The 18772-nt window shown below is 40.3% G+C and overlaps 1 protein-coding gene across 2 annotated transcripts; it reads right to left on the bottom strand.

Moving 5' to 3' along the window:
• Positions 1 to 44: 44 nt before the first annotated feature.
• ttc7b (tetratricopeptide repeat domain 7B) lies at positions 45 to 18589 on the bottom strand. Of its 2 annotated transcripts, XM_026354810.1 has the most exons (23): positions 18395 to 18589; positions 16126 to 16280; positions 15927 to 16002; positions 15439 to 15531; positions 14763 to 14926; positions 13937 to 14058; positions 13013 to 13091; positions 12272 to 12447; positions 11998 to 12061; positions 11743 to 11880; positions 11348 to 11536; positions 11116 to 11233; positions 10803 to 10860; positions 10181 to 10253; positions 9894 to 10054; positions 9685 to 9801; positions 8989 to 9086; positions 8169 to 8519; positions 6343 to 6393; positions 4115 to 4255; positions 2905 to 3107; positions 2101 to 2174; positions 45 to 1663 (listed from the first exon to the last, which is right to left on the bottom strand). In XM_026354810.1, the coding sequence occupies exons 1-23, from the start codon at positions 18513 to 18515 to the stop codon at positions 1516 to 1518; spliced, it is 2970 nt and encodes a 989-aa protein (XP_026210595.1). In that variant the 5' UTR covers positions 18516 to 18589; the 3' UTR covers positions 45 to 1515. The 2 variants fall into 2 exon arrangements, with proteins under 2 accessions (XP_026210595.1, XP_026210594.1); XM_026354809.1 differs by lacking the exons at positions 6343 to 6393; positions 8169 to 8519 and having other exon boundaries at positions 18395 to 18588.
• Positions 18590 to 18772: the final 183 nt, after the last annotated feature.

Genomic DNA, 18772 nt, shown 5'->3' with positions numbered 1-18772 from the left:
CCACATTAAGAAGAACTTACAGGGACAATAACAACAAATCAACATGTTTTTCTCCACTTTTATTATCTTGGTCATTATTGTCATCCTAATTTCAGACGTGAATTTACAGCACAAAGGAGTCACTGACTTAACTGAATCAGTTCAACCTCTTAGTTCTCCAACAGCATCTCAGTAACATCACTCTCCAGAAAATAGAATCATAATTTACTTTCTAAAAGAATAACAATAATAATATACACGGAACAATCAAATATGCAACAATAATTCTTTGTCTTTATAATTAAAATTTAAACAAAATTAAAAAACAAAAACTATATTCATCTGGTTGTATTAAACAAGACTGTGACAGGACACAGATAGCAGAGGTTGCATTTACACACAAGAGAAAGTCGGATTTTTGAGAAAATGTGCAACAGATTCCGATTTACAGATGTAATCTGTCTATTCCTTTATTGTCAATTTATTATTTAAAATTCCATGAGAAGACAGCCGGTGGACATTAGCTGTTAATAACTGGACCTCTCTGTGTGTAAGTGCAGCCTATGATTTGGCATGTAGACTTTTACTGGTTGATTCTTCTGTGATCTGTTGATCATGCACATTAATGCTCCAGTAGATTCTCAAAGATCTGGCTGTACTGAGCCAGACGTACAGTAACAATGGCCGTCACCATATGAAACAGCAACAAGTGAATATGTGGATGAATGTGATTATCAGTACTATTTGGCTTCGAAAAGACACCAATAAAACTGGTCGTCTGCACGAGATATATTTTTATATCTATAGCTTTACCCTCAGTGTGCGACATGAAAGTCAAAGTGAGCGTGTGTGTGTGTGTGTGAGAGAGAGAGAGTGTTTTGGGACTTAGTTCAATGTAAACAAAATGTAAACTCTTAGGCTTCTGAATGCGAGCAATCCTAGTGTAGTGCAGTAACCCGAACTGAATCTTATTTTACAAGACAAAACAGCAAACACACAGCTCACTACAAATCACCTTACGACCAGACACGAGCAAATATGCACAGGCGACATCTTGGCACACATACACAAACGTGAGTGTACATGCGCAGACACAAACAGGCACTTTAGAAGTGCAGGTCAACGCGCACAAGCAACATATAGCAGCACAGGGATTCACGCTCTCAAACGCATGCGCACACCCAGCCAGGGGACACAACTACAGAGGCAGGGATGGGGTTCGACAGCATTAAACCGAATCTGAATCCAGTCCTGAATCCCGAGACTGGATATTTTAACCAAGTTGGAACTGGATCCAAAATGGGACTGGGACTCCATCTCCACACAGCAAGGGATTGTAGGAAAGGTGGGAAGTGTGTATGTATGGTTATTTGTACTATGTGCATTTCTATACAGTGTGTTCTGAGGGTATGGCAGTAAAACCTTGGTGAAGGAGTGTGGAGGTGACATGCAGGCATGCTGTGTCTGTGTACAGCTTCCAGGTCCATCGTTTGTGCCGCTGTGCTACAGTACTGACGAGATAACTGCGCATGTGTCTCATAGGGCTCTGGGTATGATGGTGAATGGCAGGATGGGGCTGCTGGCCTCCAGCTCCAAAGCGGTGAGGAAACACTCTGTGGCAGCGGCAGCGTTTCCCTGAGCCTGCAACACCTCGCCCAGACTGTTCCACACATCATGAGCCGTACTGAGGACAGGAGAGGAGAGAGGAGGAGAGGAAAGGAAAACACAGATAAGGATGGAGAAAGAGGAGAATAGGAAGGGAGGCAATGGTGGGAAAGGGAAAGAGGCAGAAGAGGAGAGAGAAAGACGGGGAAAGAGAGGAGGAAGTGAGAGGAGCGGGAATGAAAAGTAGACAGTAGGAAATAAGTGAATGAGTGCAATAAAAAATGCAGTAATTAAAAACATTAATTAACACACACACACATTCAGTGTGAGGACACTCATTCATGTAATGCATTCCCCCTACTGTTCAACTGCTCTGTAACATTTTTTAAGTTATCACATGTACTGCCCTAACCAAAACCTAATTCTAACTCTACAACCTAGCTCGCTCACACATAACCACACACACACACACACACACACACACACACACACACACACACACACTCCTACACCTACCTGTTGACCTGCACGGCATCCCTCAGGACTTTTTCAGATAAGCTGTAGCGCTGCAGCTGGTGGAGAATCAGACCCTGTGGAAAAGCAGAACGGCAAAAAAATGAAGAAAAAAAAGGAGCATGTTGGCGGGCACAGCTTAACGGGACGTTTTAATTCACTTTAAAGTGTTGGTATTGTTTCTTTGAATTTAGAAACAGAAATCTACACTGTCTGTCCAAAAAAAAAAAAAAAATGTAACACTCTAATACTTGTTGGACCGCCTTCAGCTTTAATTACGGCACACAATGACACATTTATTCCTGTCCAGAGTTGAGAGTCGGACCGCTGCAAAAAGTCTCCTCCAACACATCCCAAAGATTCTCAGTGGGATAAAGGTCTGGACTCTGTGGTGGCCAATCCATGTGTAAAAATTATGTGTCATGCTCCCTGAACCACACTTTCAGTTTGAGCCAGATGAATCCTGACATTGTCGTCTTAAGGCCATTTCATTTACAGCAGGTGTTCATACATGAGTAACTGATGGTGTCGCCACCCTCCCACTGGAACTCTCTCCTTTAATGTACGTGTGTGTAAATCCACGATTAAAAAGGAAAACCATAAGGTGTGACAAACATATAGGAAAGAGCAGAGTTGTTTTGATTTGGATGTACTCTACGATAGAAAATTTAATAGTCGCCTGCAAAATAAATAAAATATTTTTTTATAAATATAGAAGATATATATTAGTGATTTATGAACTTGAAGACTTGAAGTCTGATGTCGACATGTCAAAGTGCAAACTCAGTGTGTGTTTGGTGCATGTACCAGTCTCTGCATGGTCTTGACATGTGTCGGGTTGATGGACAGGGCCTCTTCATACCAGCGCTTGGCCTCGTCTATGTTGCCCCTCAGCTCGGCTATTTGCCCCTTCGTGTACAGAACGTTATGAGATGTGGGAAAGAGGTTGGCGGCTTCCTGTGTGCATGCCGAGGCCTCTGCAGGTTTCGACATGCCAATGTACACCTCAGCTGTGAGACAGACACAGACAGGGAGGTCAAGTAAACCAGTGCGGCAAGTTTTACTACATTCTGGAAAATGTACAACTGCTGATTTCAACATCAGCATCTTTACGGCATTAACTGAGACAATAGTGAATGTTACTCTATCCACACATAAGGCTGCATTTCCCATAAATGATGTTGTTCTGCCGTACAAACAGGTTGTTGCTCCAATACAAGCAGCATTTCACTTTGTTTCCCATCTCTCAAACTGAACTAAGGTATTGTAATCAGACATGTCTTATGTCTTAAGAAAGCATAACTCAATTTGTTTACCTCAAACAGCATCAGCAGGAGAAACATTTTCACCTAATGCATTGAGTGTGTCGCTGTGATGTAGGAACGATCCTCGCAGAGGACGAGACAGACAGAGGAAATGAGTTTGAACTGTCTGTCTGTCTGTCCTGCGACTGGATGATTGTATTAGCTGTGTCGCCAAGCTGGAAATGACCACCTCTGACAGGAAGCAGCAGGGGACATTAACTGGAGTACAAAACAACCTGTGTGTGTGTGTGTGCTGTCTGCATCTGTTTATGTACACATTTTATTTTGCCTGGGTTTTTGTCTGCTGCTGATGCTGAAATGAGAATCAGGGCTCCGGTGTACTCTGTAAGGAAATCTGATACAGTGTGATTGTAAAGGCTGTCAAGCTGATGTTAAAGTCCTGCACGTTAATACCAGCATGTCCCTGACTATTCAGTTGGTTTGATGAAGTCTGTGCTGTTTTATATTAGTACATTGTACCACCAGTGGTATGTTGTATAATAATATGTCATGGAAAGATATTCATATAAACTCTACATGTTAAATATTATCTTGGGTTTAAATATTCACCTTGACCTCATCCAGAATTCACCAATATAAGATAAAAAACTACAAAAAACTTTTTGTTGAGATGGTCACTGTTAGGTAGGATGTGTCTGTGGAAAAAATACCAGTACAATGCATACATCTGTTGTGTTTGTTGATGTGCATACCTGCATGCAGCCAGATCTGTGCCAAAGTCATCCAGGGGTGCAGGGGACCATGTTTGGGTGCGCTGCTCTGCAGGGAGGAGGCGACCTCAGAGAGGGCCTGCTCTACACGACTGGCTGCTATAGATGTAGCATGCACTGAACCTGGAGGGAGAGAATCAAACCATTATACACAAAGGCCCCTGATGGTAAAGACTTATCACTACAGCAGCGTTTGGCTGGCATGTGCCACAGTGCAGGCTTCTAATTCAACCAAATATTGCAACAGATTTCACAGGTTACCACCATTTCAAGGAGAAAAGACGGACCCGTCTGTGAAATCTGGACCGTTTGTTTGCAATAAGAAGCTCAAGAATCTGGGCTCACATTGGCACACAGTTTCCTGCTCTAAAGCTTTTATCGGTCCACAGCAGTCCACATGCTGCAACACTCAGTGTGGTGGCTCTGGATTAACCATGTTAGAATGTATTAATTTCTGGCACCACCATGCATAAACACTGCATCACTCTGCACTCTGCGGATTAGTAACTGTAAGAAGTGTCTGTGATGTCTGGTCTCTTCGCTTCGGCACAGGGAAGCAAGACGGACACAACATGGGGCTGCAGACGCACAATATTAGGATTTTAGTTTTGTGTTTAGACTTGTGGTGTGTCGCGGGTGTGTTCACGTACAGTATAGATTGAAGGTCATCTGTGTTTTGTAAACAGAGCCTAAAGGACTGCATTTTAAATATAATGATAATAATAATACAATGATTAATAGATTTATTAAAGTCATTGTTATTATGCCATAGCTTTAGTCAGACTTTTTTTGGCTTCAGGCCTGTTTAGTTTTACTGATTTGTCATTTCAGTTACAGCCTAAATGGATTAGATATGATACTGTAGAGATGACTTTACACTGTGAAACATAGAAATTCTACTATTATTCTGGTCTCCCACAGTCTGTCCTGTTTCTACATTCATTACATTGATAGAAACTGCTTGTCTGTGTTGTAAGGGACAGAAACAACCCATGTGTGAACGATGAGCGAGAATAGAAAAAAAAAAAAAAAAAAGAATATTAAGGTTTGTGTGTGTGGGAGTAAGAGAGGAAGTGTGTGTGGCTGATAGTGGATTTTAGGGAAATGACACAAGAAAGTATCTTTAGCTTTGCCACACAACTCAAGTGCATTTCAATTTGTACATCTTGATTTAAAGGTTACACAGTAGGAAGTAACGTTTCAGATGAGAGCACACATATTAAGATATTTAATTGCTGACACCTTAATTCAGACAGCTTCCTGCGGCGACTTGTTTCTTAAATGTTCACTACTCACACAGCAACACTCCTGCTAAAGCTGCATCACTGACTTAAAGGAATACACTGACCTACAGGAAAGAAGCAACTAGTCATCTCAAACTAAGATGATTAGTGTGCTAATGTGCGTTTCCCCTCTGGTTTAGTACGTCCTTACAGCTGTTACACACAATTAGCTGAAATGTGAGTGTAAGTGGCAACACAACAACTAAATCATAACAGATAAGCACAGAGCTGAAATGGATTTATGGAGTTTTCTCTTAAAATTGTATTTTCAATGGGATATCACATGATGAATTTTTCCTCTGGTTGATCTTTATGAAAGACTCAGTCATGCAACCTTGTTAGATATCAGACTTATTCACTATGAAGCTTTGATAAAAGTACTGGAAACATCTGAGATCATTAGTAACCTCATGCCGAGAGCACCATTAGTATTCTTATTCGTCAATTACAGCCACATTTCACAGATGATTAGAGTCACAAACATGAAGCTGCTTCTTGTTTTCTCTCCTGCTGTCACTGTGAATATTTGCTCTTTTGCTTTTCACCTCTTTACTGAAAGAAAAGTGCAAATTCATCATCATCATCTGTCTTTTATTACTCAGTGTTACGAAAGATTTGCAGAAAAAATTTGGAGTTTCCCAGATAGTTTCCTACTATATTAGGAGAAGGTTCACTGGCTTTGGAAATATATTCCTCTAAGTCATTGTATTCCTTTAAATCATAGACTACCAACATGATAACAATTCTCTAAAATTCTCTTGGAAACTGGCTGCAGACATCAGCTTAAAGCGGTGGATATATGTACATAGTTTCTCCATACATATATCTGAACTTCATCAGGAAAGTGGAAGGTCAACAGGGACCAAAGGATGGACAGAACAATGGATGAAAAAAGGAACGTCAGGTGGAGGTTACATGGCTACTTACAAACAGAAAACATGGAGGAAAAACCAAGAGTGTTAGCGTCCTGAGGGCCGCCTTGAAACAAATGGAGGGATGGGAAAATAAAAAAAGAAAGAACTGTTAATAATTGAAATAGAGGAAGAGACAGAAGTAATATCCAAATTACTTTTGAAAACAAGGCAGGAGAGTACAACAAGGAGGTTTCCCTTTTGTTAGTGTCCTTTTAGACCACCAGCTGCTCCTACTTTTTTTTAAGCTTCCTAAATATGTTGACGCTCTCCGGGGAGATGTTACCTATTCTAGCAACTTATTCTCATACAACCTTAAATAATGCAATTGTTGTGGTGCTGGCTGAGAAAAGCCATGTCCTGGTGCTCTTTAGTGCAGCTAAATGATTTAACTAAATAACAACCAATGTTATTTTTCAATAGACAGATCACTAGTAGAAGAGACGGCAACAGGGAGGGAGAGACGACATAAGGTTGGAACTGGGAAACGAGACAAAATAAGTTTGGCAGAAATGACAAATCTTCACAGAAACAGAGAGAGCGTGAAAAAGGAACGAGGAGGATGCGAAATTGTGTCAAAAACAAAAGAGACAGAAAAACAGATAGATGTGATGAAACAGTAATGCAGTTATTGGTGAAAACTCTTCTTTTTTTTTTTGTAATGTCAACACAACTGTCATCTAAAATCACATCTGCACCAGGTGTGAGTGTGTGTGGTGGTTAAAACCTGTGTCAAATAAGTTTACCTGAGAGCTTGCAACAGTAAAACTACTGCTGGAGCTTTGTGGAGGCTCAACCGCACTCGATTCCACACCCAAAGCAACAACACACGTGACCATGCTCGGATCTACAGCAAGCCAGTCAAATATATGCGACTACGAAGCGCATCCAATACTCTGCAAGTTAGTTTAGTTTCAACTCATCCATGCGTGTGAGGTTTTAACAACCTGTTAACTTCAAGAGTAACCTCATCTGCTATCACTGTTTGGAAGGACGCTCGGTAACTTGTCAGAAGTGGAATACACTGAGTTTTTAATCGATCAGCTTGTTGAGTATCGTTCCTAAAATAATCCATATGTTTGTTGCAGTCTGGCCATGATGGTGCTACATGCTAATACTGCAGCAACACCACAAGATACTCTCCTTAAACTAGAAAATGATGGTATGGTATGCAGCTAAGCCTGACAGCTAAAAGTGATAAGCTCAGAGTTGTTCTACTAATACTAATAAGTATTTCCTGTGTATCTAAACTGTGATATATATTATATATATAACTTTATCTGTGGCTTTGAGGTCAACCTGTTTACGTAACACAAATGGGGGGGGGGGGGTTAGAAAAAAATGGACCCACTGACTAATACATTAATTTAGCTTTTTCATTAGACAAAAGAATTAATCAAATATTAACTGTGTTATTCTTTAGAAACCTGCAGCTCTGACATGTACAACAAAGCCATGTACTGAGATGCTGAACTTCTACTTGGGTGACAGTCAGCTTAGATGTATGTGGTGATTACTCACGATTATCTGCTTGGTTCACAATTTGCTGTAGGTCTAAATGTAAACATGTGCTGTGTATGTAGACATTAAAAGGATCATGTTTGGGGTTTTATGTTCACAGATTTTACACTGGCATGTGTCAAATAAGGAGGAAATTCCACTAAAATAGTTTTTGCGGCAGTCCAAGAAGGATCTGATTCTTGGTTCACATGTGAATGCTCCTGAATTCAAATAGAAGGATGATCCCCCATTTGTAACAGCTTATCTACCGAAAACTCAGTGTTTACTTTCTGTCACTTTCCACACCATGCTACAAGGTGAGTAGACGTGGAGGTAGATTACAGTTGGAGGAGAGCTGGCGGAGAGTGACGTGGTTGCAAAAGGAGTGTGTCCTGGTCTTGGTGGGTGCAGGAGGAGGATGTGGGACGTGAGGAGGATGAGGGACGTGAGGAGGATGAGGGACGTGAAGAGGATCAGGGATGTGAGGAGGATGAGGGATGTGAGGAGGATGAGGGATGTGAGGAAGAAGAGGAGGGAGAAAGGATGGGTTTTTGGGTGGTGGAAAAGGAGGAGGCTGGCAGAAGAAGACAGGGGAAGAAGGGGAGGACAGCGGGGATGAGATGGTGGAAAAGGTGGATGGGGAGGTGGGGGAGACTGGTTCAGAACCACAGTAAGAAGAGGAAGAACCTGAGACTAAAACAAATGAAATAAAAATTAAATTAATCAAGAAATAAATCAAACAGGAGATCACTGGTTTCACTTTACATAGTTAGTATTCGCTGTTTTTAAAAAAACAGAAAAACATTTCTAAGATTCTTTAATTTTAACTAATGTATCTGTGATTACAACAAAGCACAGGTAACAGAATATGATTAATTAAGTCAGTGCAATAACTGAAAATCTTTTTTGTCACATAAATAAAAGCAAATCACATTTTGGTTTATTCTTCTCTTAAAAAGGGGTTTGTAAAAAAAAGAGGAGGCTGTATCTCCCTGCCTCATAAATAAATAATCATTTACTGCAGGTGATTTTCCTAGTACCACAAAAAGCAATTAGAGTCTCTTTAGATAAGAGAAATAAATAGTGTATGTGAATGTGAGTGGGGAGAGCTCCTGAACAAGTCTCAAACAGGTAGTGGGTGTGTGTGTGTTTGTGCTCATACCTGTCTCAGGGTCACTGAAGTCAGGCAAAGTCATAGCATTGAGCTGTCTTCTATCTGCAATAGCTCTATCCAACAGACTGCTGCCACGCCCCGAATCACTGCCACAAACACGTTTATGTACACTTGAGCACAGATACACGCAGCTCTGTAGTTTCACAATCCCCAGGTTGCTAAGCTAGAACAATCCCCAAAACCAACAGATAATACAAGTTACCTTTTGTTTTGTTAGTGACTGTTTCAAAGAACAACGGAGCACGGTTGCTTCAAACTAAGCCTAGTTAAAACAGAACACAAACTAGCTCCTATATTGAAATTACTAGTTACAAAATATTTACACCGGTTTATGGATTAACTCCGGTAAGTGCAACTGAAAAAATTCTGTTTTATATATAACTTATCTAGACTGAATGGTAAAGGTGCTGATTTTAGAATACATATTGCTTTAACACTACTGACTCTCAGGCACAAATTTCTCCTGTCATACTTATATAGTACAGTTTATATACGTACAAAGAAACTGTATAGATACAAACATACATTATAGATGTTTCTATAGCAACCAATGTGCACATTACAGAAGTATTTGCAAGCAAAGGGCAAACTGATCTAATCAGTAGTTTGAATAAATGAGCCAAAAACAAACATAAGCACTGTTATTTGCATTTGGGGGGTGAGTGAGTGTGTGTTTGTGTGTACCTAGGGTTGGTAAGGTTGTAAAAGCTCTTCCAGATCTGCAACATGTGTTTACAAGTGAGCAGAGCTTCTTCTGGTCCTCTACACATCGCCTCCAACTTCACCTTGGTATATAGCAGACTAGAACAACACATGCGTAAGTACATCGCTGACACCTAATGCAGTACGACAGGCACGTGTATGAGATTGTAATGAAGTGTAGTGGGTCTTACTTGAAGTTCTCGGGGTACTCAGACAGAGCCATCTCGATAATGTTGAGAGCGTCATGGTAGTGTTTCTGAGCAGAGAGCAGCAAGGCCAGCAGATGAAGGGAGTGAACATCATCCCCTTGAAGCTGCAGCGCCTGTCGAACATAACCTAGTGCCTCGGGGATCTACACATACACACATATACAAACTACAGGTTTTTACTACAGTTGGGATCAAAAGCAGCACATAAAGTTTACAAATGTTTAATTTAAAGATCTTCTGACTTTTGCTTTCTAACACGCCCGTCATACCTGTCTGGACACAGCAAGCTGCAGAGCCAAATAGAAGGCTGCTAGATGGTCAGTAGGAGACAGACTCTGAGCTCTATAGATAGAGACAGAGAAACCTTTTTTGTTTAGGCATGCTGAATAAAAAATTTAATAAGATTAGATGAATCTTTAAAAATCCGTTGGGAAACTGGGCCCCTGCAGCAGCAAGAGACTGCAAAGTAGTACAAGATGGAAGGAATCTAATGTAAGTAAATGTAGAAAAAAACATTTACACAAACTTAAATCCACAGTACTATATTAACAAATACAATGAATAAATGAAAAGCATGAACAGACATATTGCAAAGCCGAGTATGTACATTAACACTATTACGACATTTTGCCTTTTTAATAGACAAATTTTAGTCAAGTATGTGCAATGAAGTCTTGTTCCAATACAGTCATCACTCTGTGAACATATTTATGGATGGAAATTAGTGCCAGATTACAAAAAGCTACAAGTAAATACAGAATCAAACGATCCAGTCTATCAAGCCGTCCTCATTTTGTCGACTGAAAAAAGCGGTTTGTGCTGTGACAAATAATGCTGAAGGAAATGTGGGTGTAAAAGAGAAAACAGAGAGCAACATGGCTCAGTCCCAACCTCTGGAAGGCTCCCAAAGCTTTCCTTTGGTAGTCCTCCTGTGTGCTTCGCAAAGATGCTAAAACGAGAAAATAATTGGGTTAGTTAATCGACATTATATTAAAGAGTCACTTAAGATGCAGATTCTACATGTTGCGCAACACCTGAATCTCAAACAGAAATGCATGCATCTCTTGTCTTGTGTTTCAACAGAGGAAATTTGATTTGCTGTCAATCATATCTAAATAAAAGGTGCCAATTCAGAATTCTTTGCGATAAGCAAGGAAGAGTTACTGTAAGTACAAAAACACGAACAAAAAGTGTACATACTTACCATCAGTGGCTTTGAGGCTGTAAACCAGGCCTATGGCCAAGAAGCCTTTGGCTCTAAACTCAGCTGCTTTCTCTCCCATGTCAATCACCATTTTTGCAAAGCACTCCCCCTCATCCAACTGGACCATGGAGTTCACAGACACAAGATGAGAGGAAAGCAAAGAAGTCAGACGCAAAAGGAAGCCCTACTAGTGTAGCTGCTTTTGAGTTTACATCTGCAGAATGGTTCTTACCCAGTGCAAGGGCCCAATACACAGCTTAACAGCCAGCAGTGGGATGGTGGGGTCATTAGGCTTCAGACGAATACACTCTTTGAGGACCTTAGCAGCACGAGCCGATTTGCCAGCTGCCATTAGTGACAAGGCGAGCTGGTACCACAAGTGGAATTCTTCAAATGCAAACTTCATGGCTCTCTCCAAACACTAGAGGCATTGGAAATAGGACACGTTTCATTAGTGTCATATTTTCGATAAGATCTTGTTAACGTGTTTTGTGGTTTTACTTCCGCTACAAAGTCAATTCTTGAACAAGCCACTGCATTGGCTTGTATAGGGAAGTGAATGTGGGTGTACCAGCTATTCGCAGTCACTATGATTGTGACTACGCAGCCTTCAGTAAGATTACTCACCTCTGACAGCATCTCATACTGCCCCCTCCTGCCCAGAGCTATAGTCAGCAGGTCGTACACCACAGAGGCAGACTGTAGGCTGATGATACGATCATTATTGTGTTCAGGAATTCTGCTAAGGACAGCATCACGATTAGCCTGAAACACACACGACAGTTTTTATAGTTAATAAAAAACGCACTGTATGAAGGCCACCTAGCCCTAGTATGATCTACTGCTTTAGAGATGAGCGTTTTCCACATGTTTGTGTCTTACCATGGACTCACTGATGAGCAGCAACAGCAAAGCTTCTTCTGTGTTCTCCTGAGGGCAAAACAGACTGGGAAGAGATAAATGTAGAGTCAGAAAAGATTGAGTTGGGAAAGGATGAGGGAGGAAATGGGTAAAATGTAAAGAAAAGTGATAAAGAGGAGATGGAGAGTGCTACTGGTGAATTATTACATTGGCCACAGACTTAATTTTAGAGCAATGTTGGCCATTTTCCTCAATACTCCAAGTTTAGCATCAACAAACACACATTATCACTTACTTCTCTCCTGAGTACACTCGTGGGCGCCGGCTAATGCTGTAGTTCTTGCTGAGAGTGTGTCCTTGCTGTGTGGGATCGTCCAATGGTGACACTGTGGGTGGGTCTTCCAGTGGGGACCAGTAGCTCTGTTCGCACATTCCTCTGAGCAAGATCTCTGCAAGCTGTCTGGCTATGGTCTACATGCACACACATACATACGCACTTGGCAAAGACATTCTGGCACCTACATAGCAGCAATCTGTCTAGTTGGGTGCTTACTTTACTTACTGTGAAACGGTTACATTACCACTGTTACACTGTTCACGGTGTAGCTGGCTTTTTAATATACATTATTAAGTCTGCTTGGATGTTTTGCATCTATGCTGATAATACTGAGCTGAGGTTAAGATTTGCCGTCACTGTTTTTAACCATCCAGAAAATTAGAAACAGTGAAAAATGGTAAATGGTGGAAACAGCTACCCTGGCTCCTAATTAACATGTTATATCTTGTTTTTTAATCTGAACAAAAGAATATTAAATGGAGAAAAGGTGGGGGCTATAGCCTAGTTCTTGGCTAGAAGAAAGCTGCCAGGCTACTGGAGACTTTATCTGTCTCTCAGCATGAAAACAAATAAGCACATTTCCCAAAATGCCAACTATTCCTTTAGGTACCATAAGACGCTTGAGGAGCCTGAGGGAAGTGAGATGTAAATACTGCCTCATGTAAAACAACAAGCCCACCCCAACAACCTCCCCCTCACCATGCGCAGATTCTGGGTGGTTCTGGTCTCAACGGCTCGAAGAATCTCTCGAAATCGGCCAACACCTTGTGTCAGGTTGCTAAGAAAATGAAGACGAGAAACAGTAAGAAAAACACTCAAAGTCAAATCAAATCAAACAGGTTCTTTATATTACATCTACAGCAGATCAAGAGTAGTGAGTCAGTAAATGGGTGAATATTAAGGTGCATCACTGGCAGATGTTTCTTTGTATCATCTTAAGATGATGTTCTAATGCCAAGTAAAATATTTATCACCAAACTTAACTTTCACATGTCTCATGACTTTGATGTCTTTATCTTTCCAGATACTTCAAGCTGTGCTCTGCCAGTATGCATTCTGACAGCTTTGAATACGAGCAAAATACAATGTCTTCACTGCATTTCTGATCAAATCTGCTTTTCCTTTAAAAACATGGTCATTTCTATGTGACTCTGAACCTTTTAATGGTAGTGTACATATTTCATGTTACCTCTTTGTTTCCTCTACTGTCATTGGGATGACTCCATTGCTAAAACAATGAGCGAGCAGTGAATCTCTTCACCACAATCTTACAATATATGCTCAGCACCAACTCTTTGCTTTACTTAAAACAACAACACTATCGTGACTACTTTCATTTGCACTGTGTATGTTACTTAACTGAGTTCACACTTTCCTGCTTTTAACCACCTGTCAGCAGCTTTGTAACACAATAACAGCAAAGTGGGTGGAAAATGTCAACAAAGGTTGGTTCTTGGTTTGAGTTTAAACAACTGATCTCCTATCTAAACTAGAAAAGTCAAAATTCTGTATAAATACTGCAGAACGTGTTTTGTGGCACTGAGTGACAGGCAACTCTCATTTTTCTTTTTCTCCCTTACCTGTCTTTCAGTATCTCTACTGTCACACTCTGCCATCTCTTACCCATTCTTGAAGTGGATAACGTGGGCTCTCTGCAGGCCTGTCTCCAGAAAGTAGCCCAGCTCCTGGTCCTGGGTGGTCGGGCCTGGCTTTGGACTGCGGTTCTGAATGCCTGCTGACAGCGCCTGCAGAAACACACATACAAGGTTAAAAAACGAACCGAAATAACGTTTTGCCTGAATCTCCCCGTAGATTAGATTAAGTGTAGATAGAATTAATAGATCTGTTTCAAGACAGATCTAAATGTTGCCACTTTTATGTGTACGGGCCTTTACTGACAACTCCCAAGAGAAACAATGGGTCTGATATTGTTTATAATTTGAAAACATTCAAACTGACTCACCTATAGATGCTTGTGTGTCTATCTTGGCTATCTTGAAAATGCTATTTGTTAATAGTAATCTACAGCTGTGTTAACAATAATCTCACATTCCTAACCGAGGGGAATATAATGAGACTGTAATTAATTACTCATTCTATTAAGGTCTACTGCTTCACTATGCGTAATAGAAACAATCATTGTAAATCTCAAACTATTCACTGAATAACTAACTTGCATTTTCATTTCCTCTTAGACCAGTTTGTGCTCCCTGTGAGATGTTCTCCAAATTAAAATGAAGACATTTGTTTGCCAGTTGGCCGTCATAGGCAGTAGTGGCCAATTAGTCAAACTGCTGACACTGTCAGCGGAATATTCATCACTCACCCACAGTGACAGCTTAACACTTGAGAGTCCAGGCGCTAACGGCATGTTTGGTGAGCACTTGTGTGACAGTTAAGAAAATGAAAAAAGTATGCCAATTTCACACCATCAAATACACAAACAAACCTTCTCAGCCTCCTGCAGGTAGAGCAGAGCAATGTCCCCAGACTTCTCATAGCAGGTGATGATTTCCTGCTCCCGCTCTGTCACGCCCTTATTGGATGCTGGAGACCCAGTGTTCTTATTGGACAGAGATGGCGAGGCGACTGGGATCTTCTCTAGACACAATCCTGAGAGCAGAGAGGGAGTGTGCAGGGTGACAGCAAAACAAACAAAGTGTGACAAATACACAACATCTTATCAGGGTCCTGTCAAGGCATTAATATATACAAATTCATATTACTTCATAACATATCAGTCTGCCTTGTACCTAAAAATATAACTAATAATTTACAGCAAGCATATTCATGTTTATCAATCACAAAAGAATGGCTATGGTTCCTTGAGTTTGATTAATTAATACAACTGCATTCATGAACAATTAAAAAATGGAATGGCAATAAAAAAATATGGAAAATGCATTTACATTAGTGACAAGGACAAACAGATTTGCCATATTTCAGGTTACACACGCAAAGCAGTACATTAGCAGTGACACTGTACTGACACCAAGTGGAGCAAACCTGTGTTGCAGAAATTAAACCAGATAGGATTGAAGGCAGGTGACATTAAGGACGACATGAGATGAGATATAAACTGATGACTGGTGTGTGTCTATATGTCTGTGTACATGTGTTTGTACCTTTAGTAGCATAGGCCTCAGCTATCATAGACAGCCTGTACACAGGAGCTCCGACCAGCTGCATGTCATCCAGGTTCACCCTGCTGTAGTGATCTGTCAACACATTATTTACATCCCAGTGAATGAATTGTAAAATTTTTTGATTCATTAAAACAATGTCCCTCAAACAGTAAAAAGTACTGTACAATTTAGAGGTACTTGTACTTCACAAGTTAAAAACACTGTACTTTATTTTACATCTATGCATTAATAAACATGAACCAGCTATCAGAACATAAAGCTGTTGTTTTTATCTCTATAGTAGCAGGTCTTTGTCCTATTTTGTATTATTAATTACTATAAATCATGTACTTCTATATTTAAAGTTAATTTTACTTTGTACTTGTGTGTGTAGTGAAGTATTTTTAGGCAAAATACTTAAACTTTTATGTAAGGGTTAAGTTTGTGTATATTAGTACAGGAACCAAACTAGAGCAGAGTACTGTTACCTAAAGCATCTCTGTATTCTCCCTCCACGTAGCACAGTTTGGCCATCAGCAGGCTGGCTTCTTGGAGGTAATCAGCCTGGAGGACAGAGACCACAACAACCACATTACTTCAGCATTACTTGCAATAAATAAAAAAAGAGCAACTTAACTAAATAAACTATTAAGTCAGTGTGGACACCATCTCTCACTCCACTGTTACCTTGAGGTTTCCTCTGTCCAGAGCAGCAGTAAGGTGCTTCCTGACCTCCACCAGTTTGGGATTTGGACCCTTTGGACTGGCTCCCTGTTTGATGGGATTCTCCTTCAAATATGTCTGAAGCTTGCATTCTCCCAGCAGCAGCTCCCCTAGATCATCTACACATACACATAAAAAAACAAGTATTTTCATTTAATAATAACATTACCTAATCCCTCTATTACATTAATATGCTTGGGTTAAGTAAAATACAGACACACTAGAAACAAAACCAGTCTGTCTTCCACTTTAAATCTGTCAACCAACCTGAGATAAAGTAATGTAAAATCTATGGCAATGTATCATTAGTTTAGGTATACTGTATATGTTTTTAATGTGCAATAACACACTGACGTGTCCCCTTTAAGGGTTCTCCTGAGGTACAGCTTAACTGAGATTATGGGAAATACAACAACATTAAACTCTGTACTTGCACATACCAGGCAGAATTATGAAAAGTCAAAACAAGCTCCAACATTGTGTGGGTTTATGTTTAAAGCTTCAAATGGTGAACTGAACACAAATTTAGTATTCCTCAGCACTTCATACTGATTCTAGTTAGTGATCAGAGCAAATAGCTCTCATGTGCCAATATTGCTGACATAGCACATCAACACTATTAATAGCAGTCAGTAACACTGACAGTTCAGTTTCAGCTTCCTATTGACAAGAACACATTAACCCTTGGTTTGGCTGTACATGCTTAACTACTACACAGAGCTAAAATATTAATCATTTATCCTTTCCTTTCCAGAATAATCTTTTACCCATTGGCACCTGACTCATAAGGATGATTATTCATATAAGAAATTTGTTACAGAGTTGTAACACTATTAAGATGTTAATGCCCCAGTAGGAGACACAGATTGCACTTACAGTACTTACAGTATATAATAGTACAATAAACCAAGACATGGCATGTTTTTGGTTTGCCATAGAATAAAACAAATAAGATGTGAAAAGAGCTGAATTGCTGCTTGCTTACACTATTTAAGTAGAGAGAAATATTCAATGTGCCATTTGGTATCATTGTGTGCATCTTACTTAGCAGTGAAATCCCAAACCATCTTCTTACTGTTACTGTTAGCACACTTGTTTTTTATTATTAAGAACAAAGTCAAGCTCCCAGGACGTGGTCACAAGCGGGCAACTGACTCCATACTAAACAGAGGGAACAGTTTTAGGACAAATTACACTAAATGAGAACTTTATGGTTACATCGGCTCTGTGTTCAAAGAAGAAATAAATAAGCATTAAAAGAAAAAAACACCACCCCCACTGAGAAACATGGAGAAGCTCAGTCATGTTAAGAGGTTGTGTTACGGAAATTGAAATGAATAAAAGACATCAACAGCTCTGAACCACATTTGGACCTCCTGCATGACAAGGTCATGATTTTTGTCAGTTTGTCAAATCTACTGGCTCATTACCAGCGAATAAAATTAAAATGCTCAGACAGGCAATGCTTTTTAATGTGTAAACAACCTTTTACCTAATGATAAACTGCACTATTAACAGCGCAGTTTTCCATTCAGTATCATTAGGATGCAGTTTGACAGCCAGCAGCTAGCTACGTTCAGTACGGCTAGCAGCTAAGCAAATCTACTATTTAATTATCTTATGTTGGCTTTGGCAAAAGGGAGAGGTTACTGAGGTAATTATTATAAATATAACTGAAAATACATAGTTCTAGTAAATTTAGCATAAAAAAAATCTACAGAAACTGTTTTACTCCAGTAAACTTTGAACGTGCTAGTAGCCTAACGTTAGACAGTCGAGCTACCATCCAGCTGATGGTGTGGGCTGAAGAGGTGTTGTTTTGGTTGTTAGGTGTCTATAGCTGTATGCCAATAACTGGTAAAACTTCATTAGCTTGTCACACAAGCCAAACAAAGACAACATTATTCTAGCTTTGCTGGAACCAGGGGACAGAGCTGTCAAACCGCAGGAACTAGCGTTAACTAAGAGTTGACTTACAAGTTCTCCTTTTGTTAATAATCAAAGGGGATGTTTTACGTGTACGCATAAAACTACCCAAAAGTGCTATAACACTCAGAGGGAAAACATGTCTCTTCATTGACCTTTGCTAGCTCGCTGGCTGTAAGCACATCACAGCGCCGGAAAACTCAGCAGCAGCAGCGGCGGCCGCTGTCAGGAAGTACCGAGGACTGAGCCCCCAGAGAAGGCCTTGTACACCAGAATGAACGAACGGGGGAATCTGTACGTTTCTTACCATTAGAGATTAGTTTGGCTGAGAGCTGTCGTACTAACTCTGGTATCTTGTCCCATTGATTCTCTGAACGGCACCGCTCTATTTCAGTCTCCAGTCGTGAGCCAGACTTCCTCGCTGTCATTTTGGTGAGAGGGGTCGACTGGACCAAAACACACAGAGAGGATCCTGCCTCTCTGTGGAGATGTGGAGGGGAAATACAACTTCCGGACATGACTTTCAACACAAGGCCCGTGTTTACACACACACACACACACACAGCAGACTTCCTATTAAAAGAGCATATAAACTGGTATAGCTTCCCTGAATAGTGTGTATAGATTAGTCGGTGCAAATTAGCTACCACATAACAATGCAGCTGAATTTTCTTTTCAAATTGCC

This window comes from Anabas testudineus, chromosome 12 (genome assembly GCF_900324465.2).
Source record: "Anabas testudineus chromosome 12, fAnaTes1.2, whole genome shotgun sequence".
In the NCBI taxonomy this organism is placed as follows: Eukaryota; Metazoa; Chordata; class Actinopteri; order Anabantiformes; family Anabantidae; genus Anabas; species Anabas testudineus.
The sequence above is the reverse complement of the archived record's forward strand: the minus strand, read 5'-3'. Positions and strand labels throughout refer to the sequence as shown.

Coding starts and splice junctions, on each gene's coding strand:
- ttc7b (XM_026354810.1), bottom strand. CDS start 18,515: ATGACAGCGAGGAAGTCTGGCTCACGACTGGAGACTGAAATAGAGCGG. Junction 10,055..10,180: donor AGCTTGCTGTGTCCAGACAG/GTATGACGGGCG, acceptor GTGTATGTGTAG/ATCCCCGAGGCACTAGGTTA. Junction 4,256..6,342: donor TTCCTCCATGTTTTCTGTTT/GTAAGTAGCCAT, acceptor CTCTCCCTCCAG/GTTCAGTGCATGCTACATCT.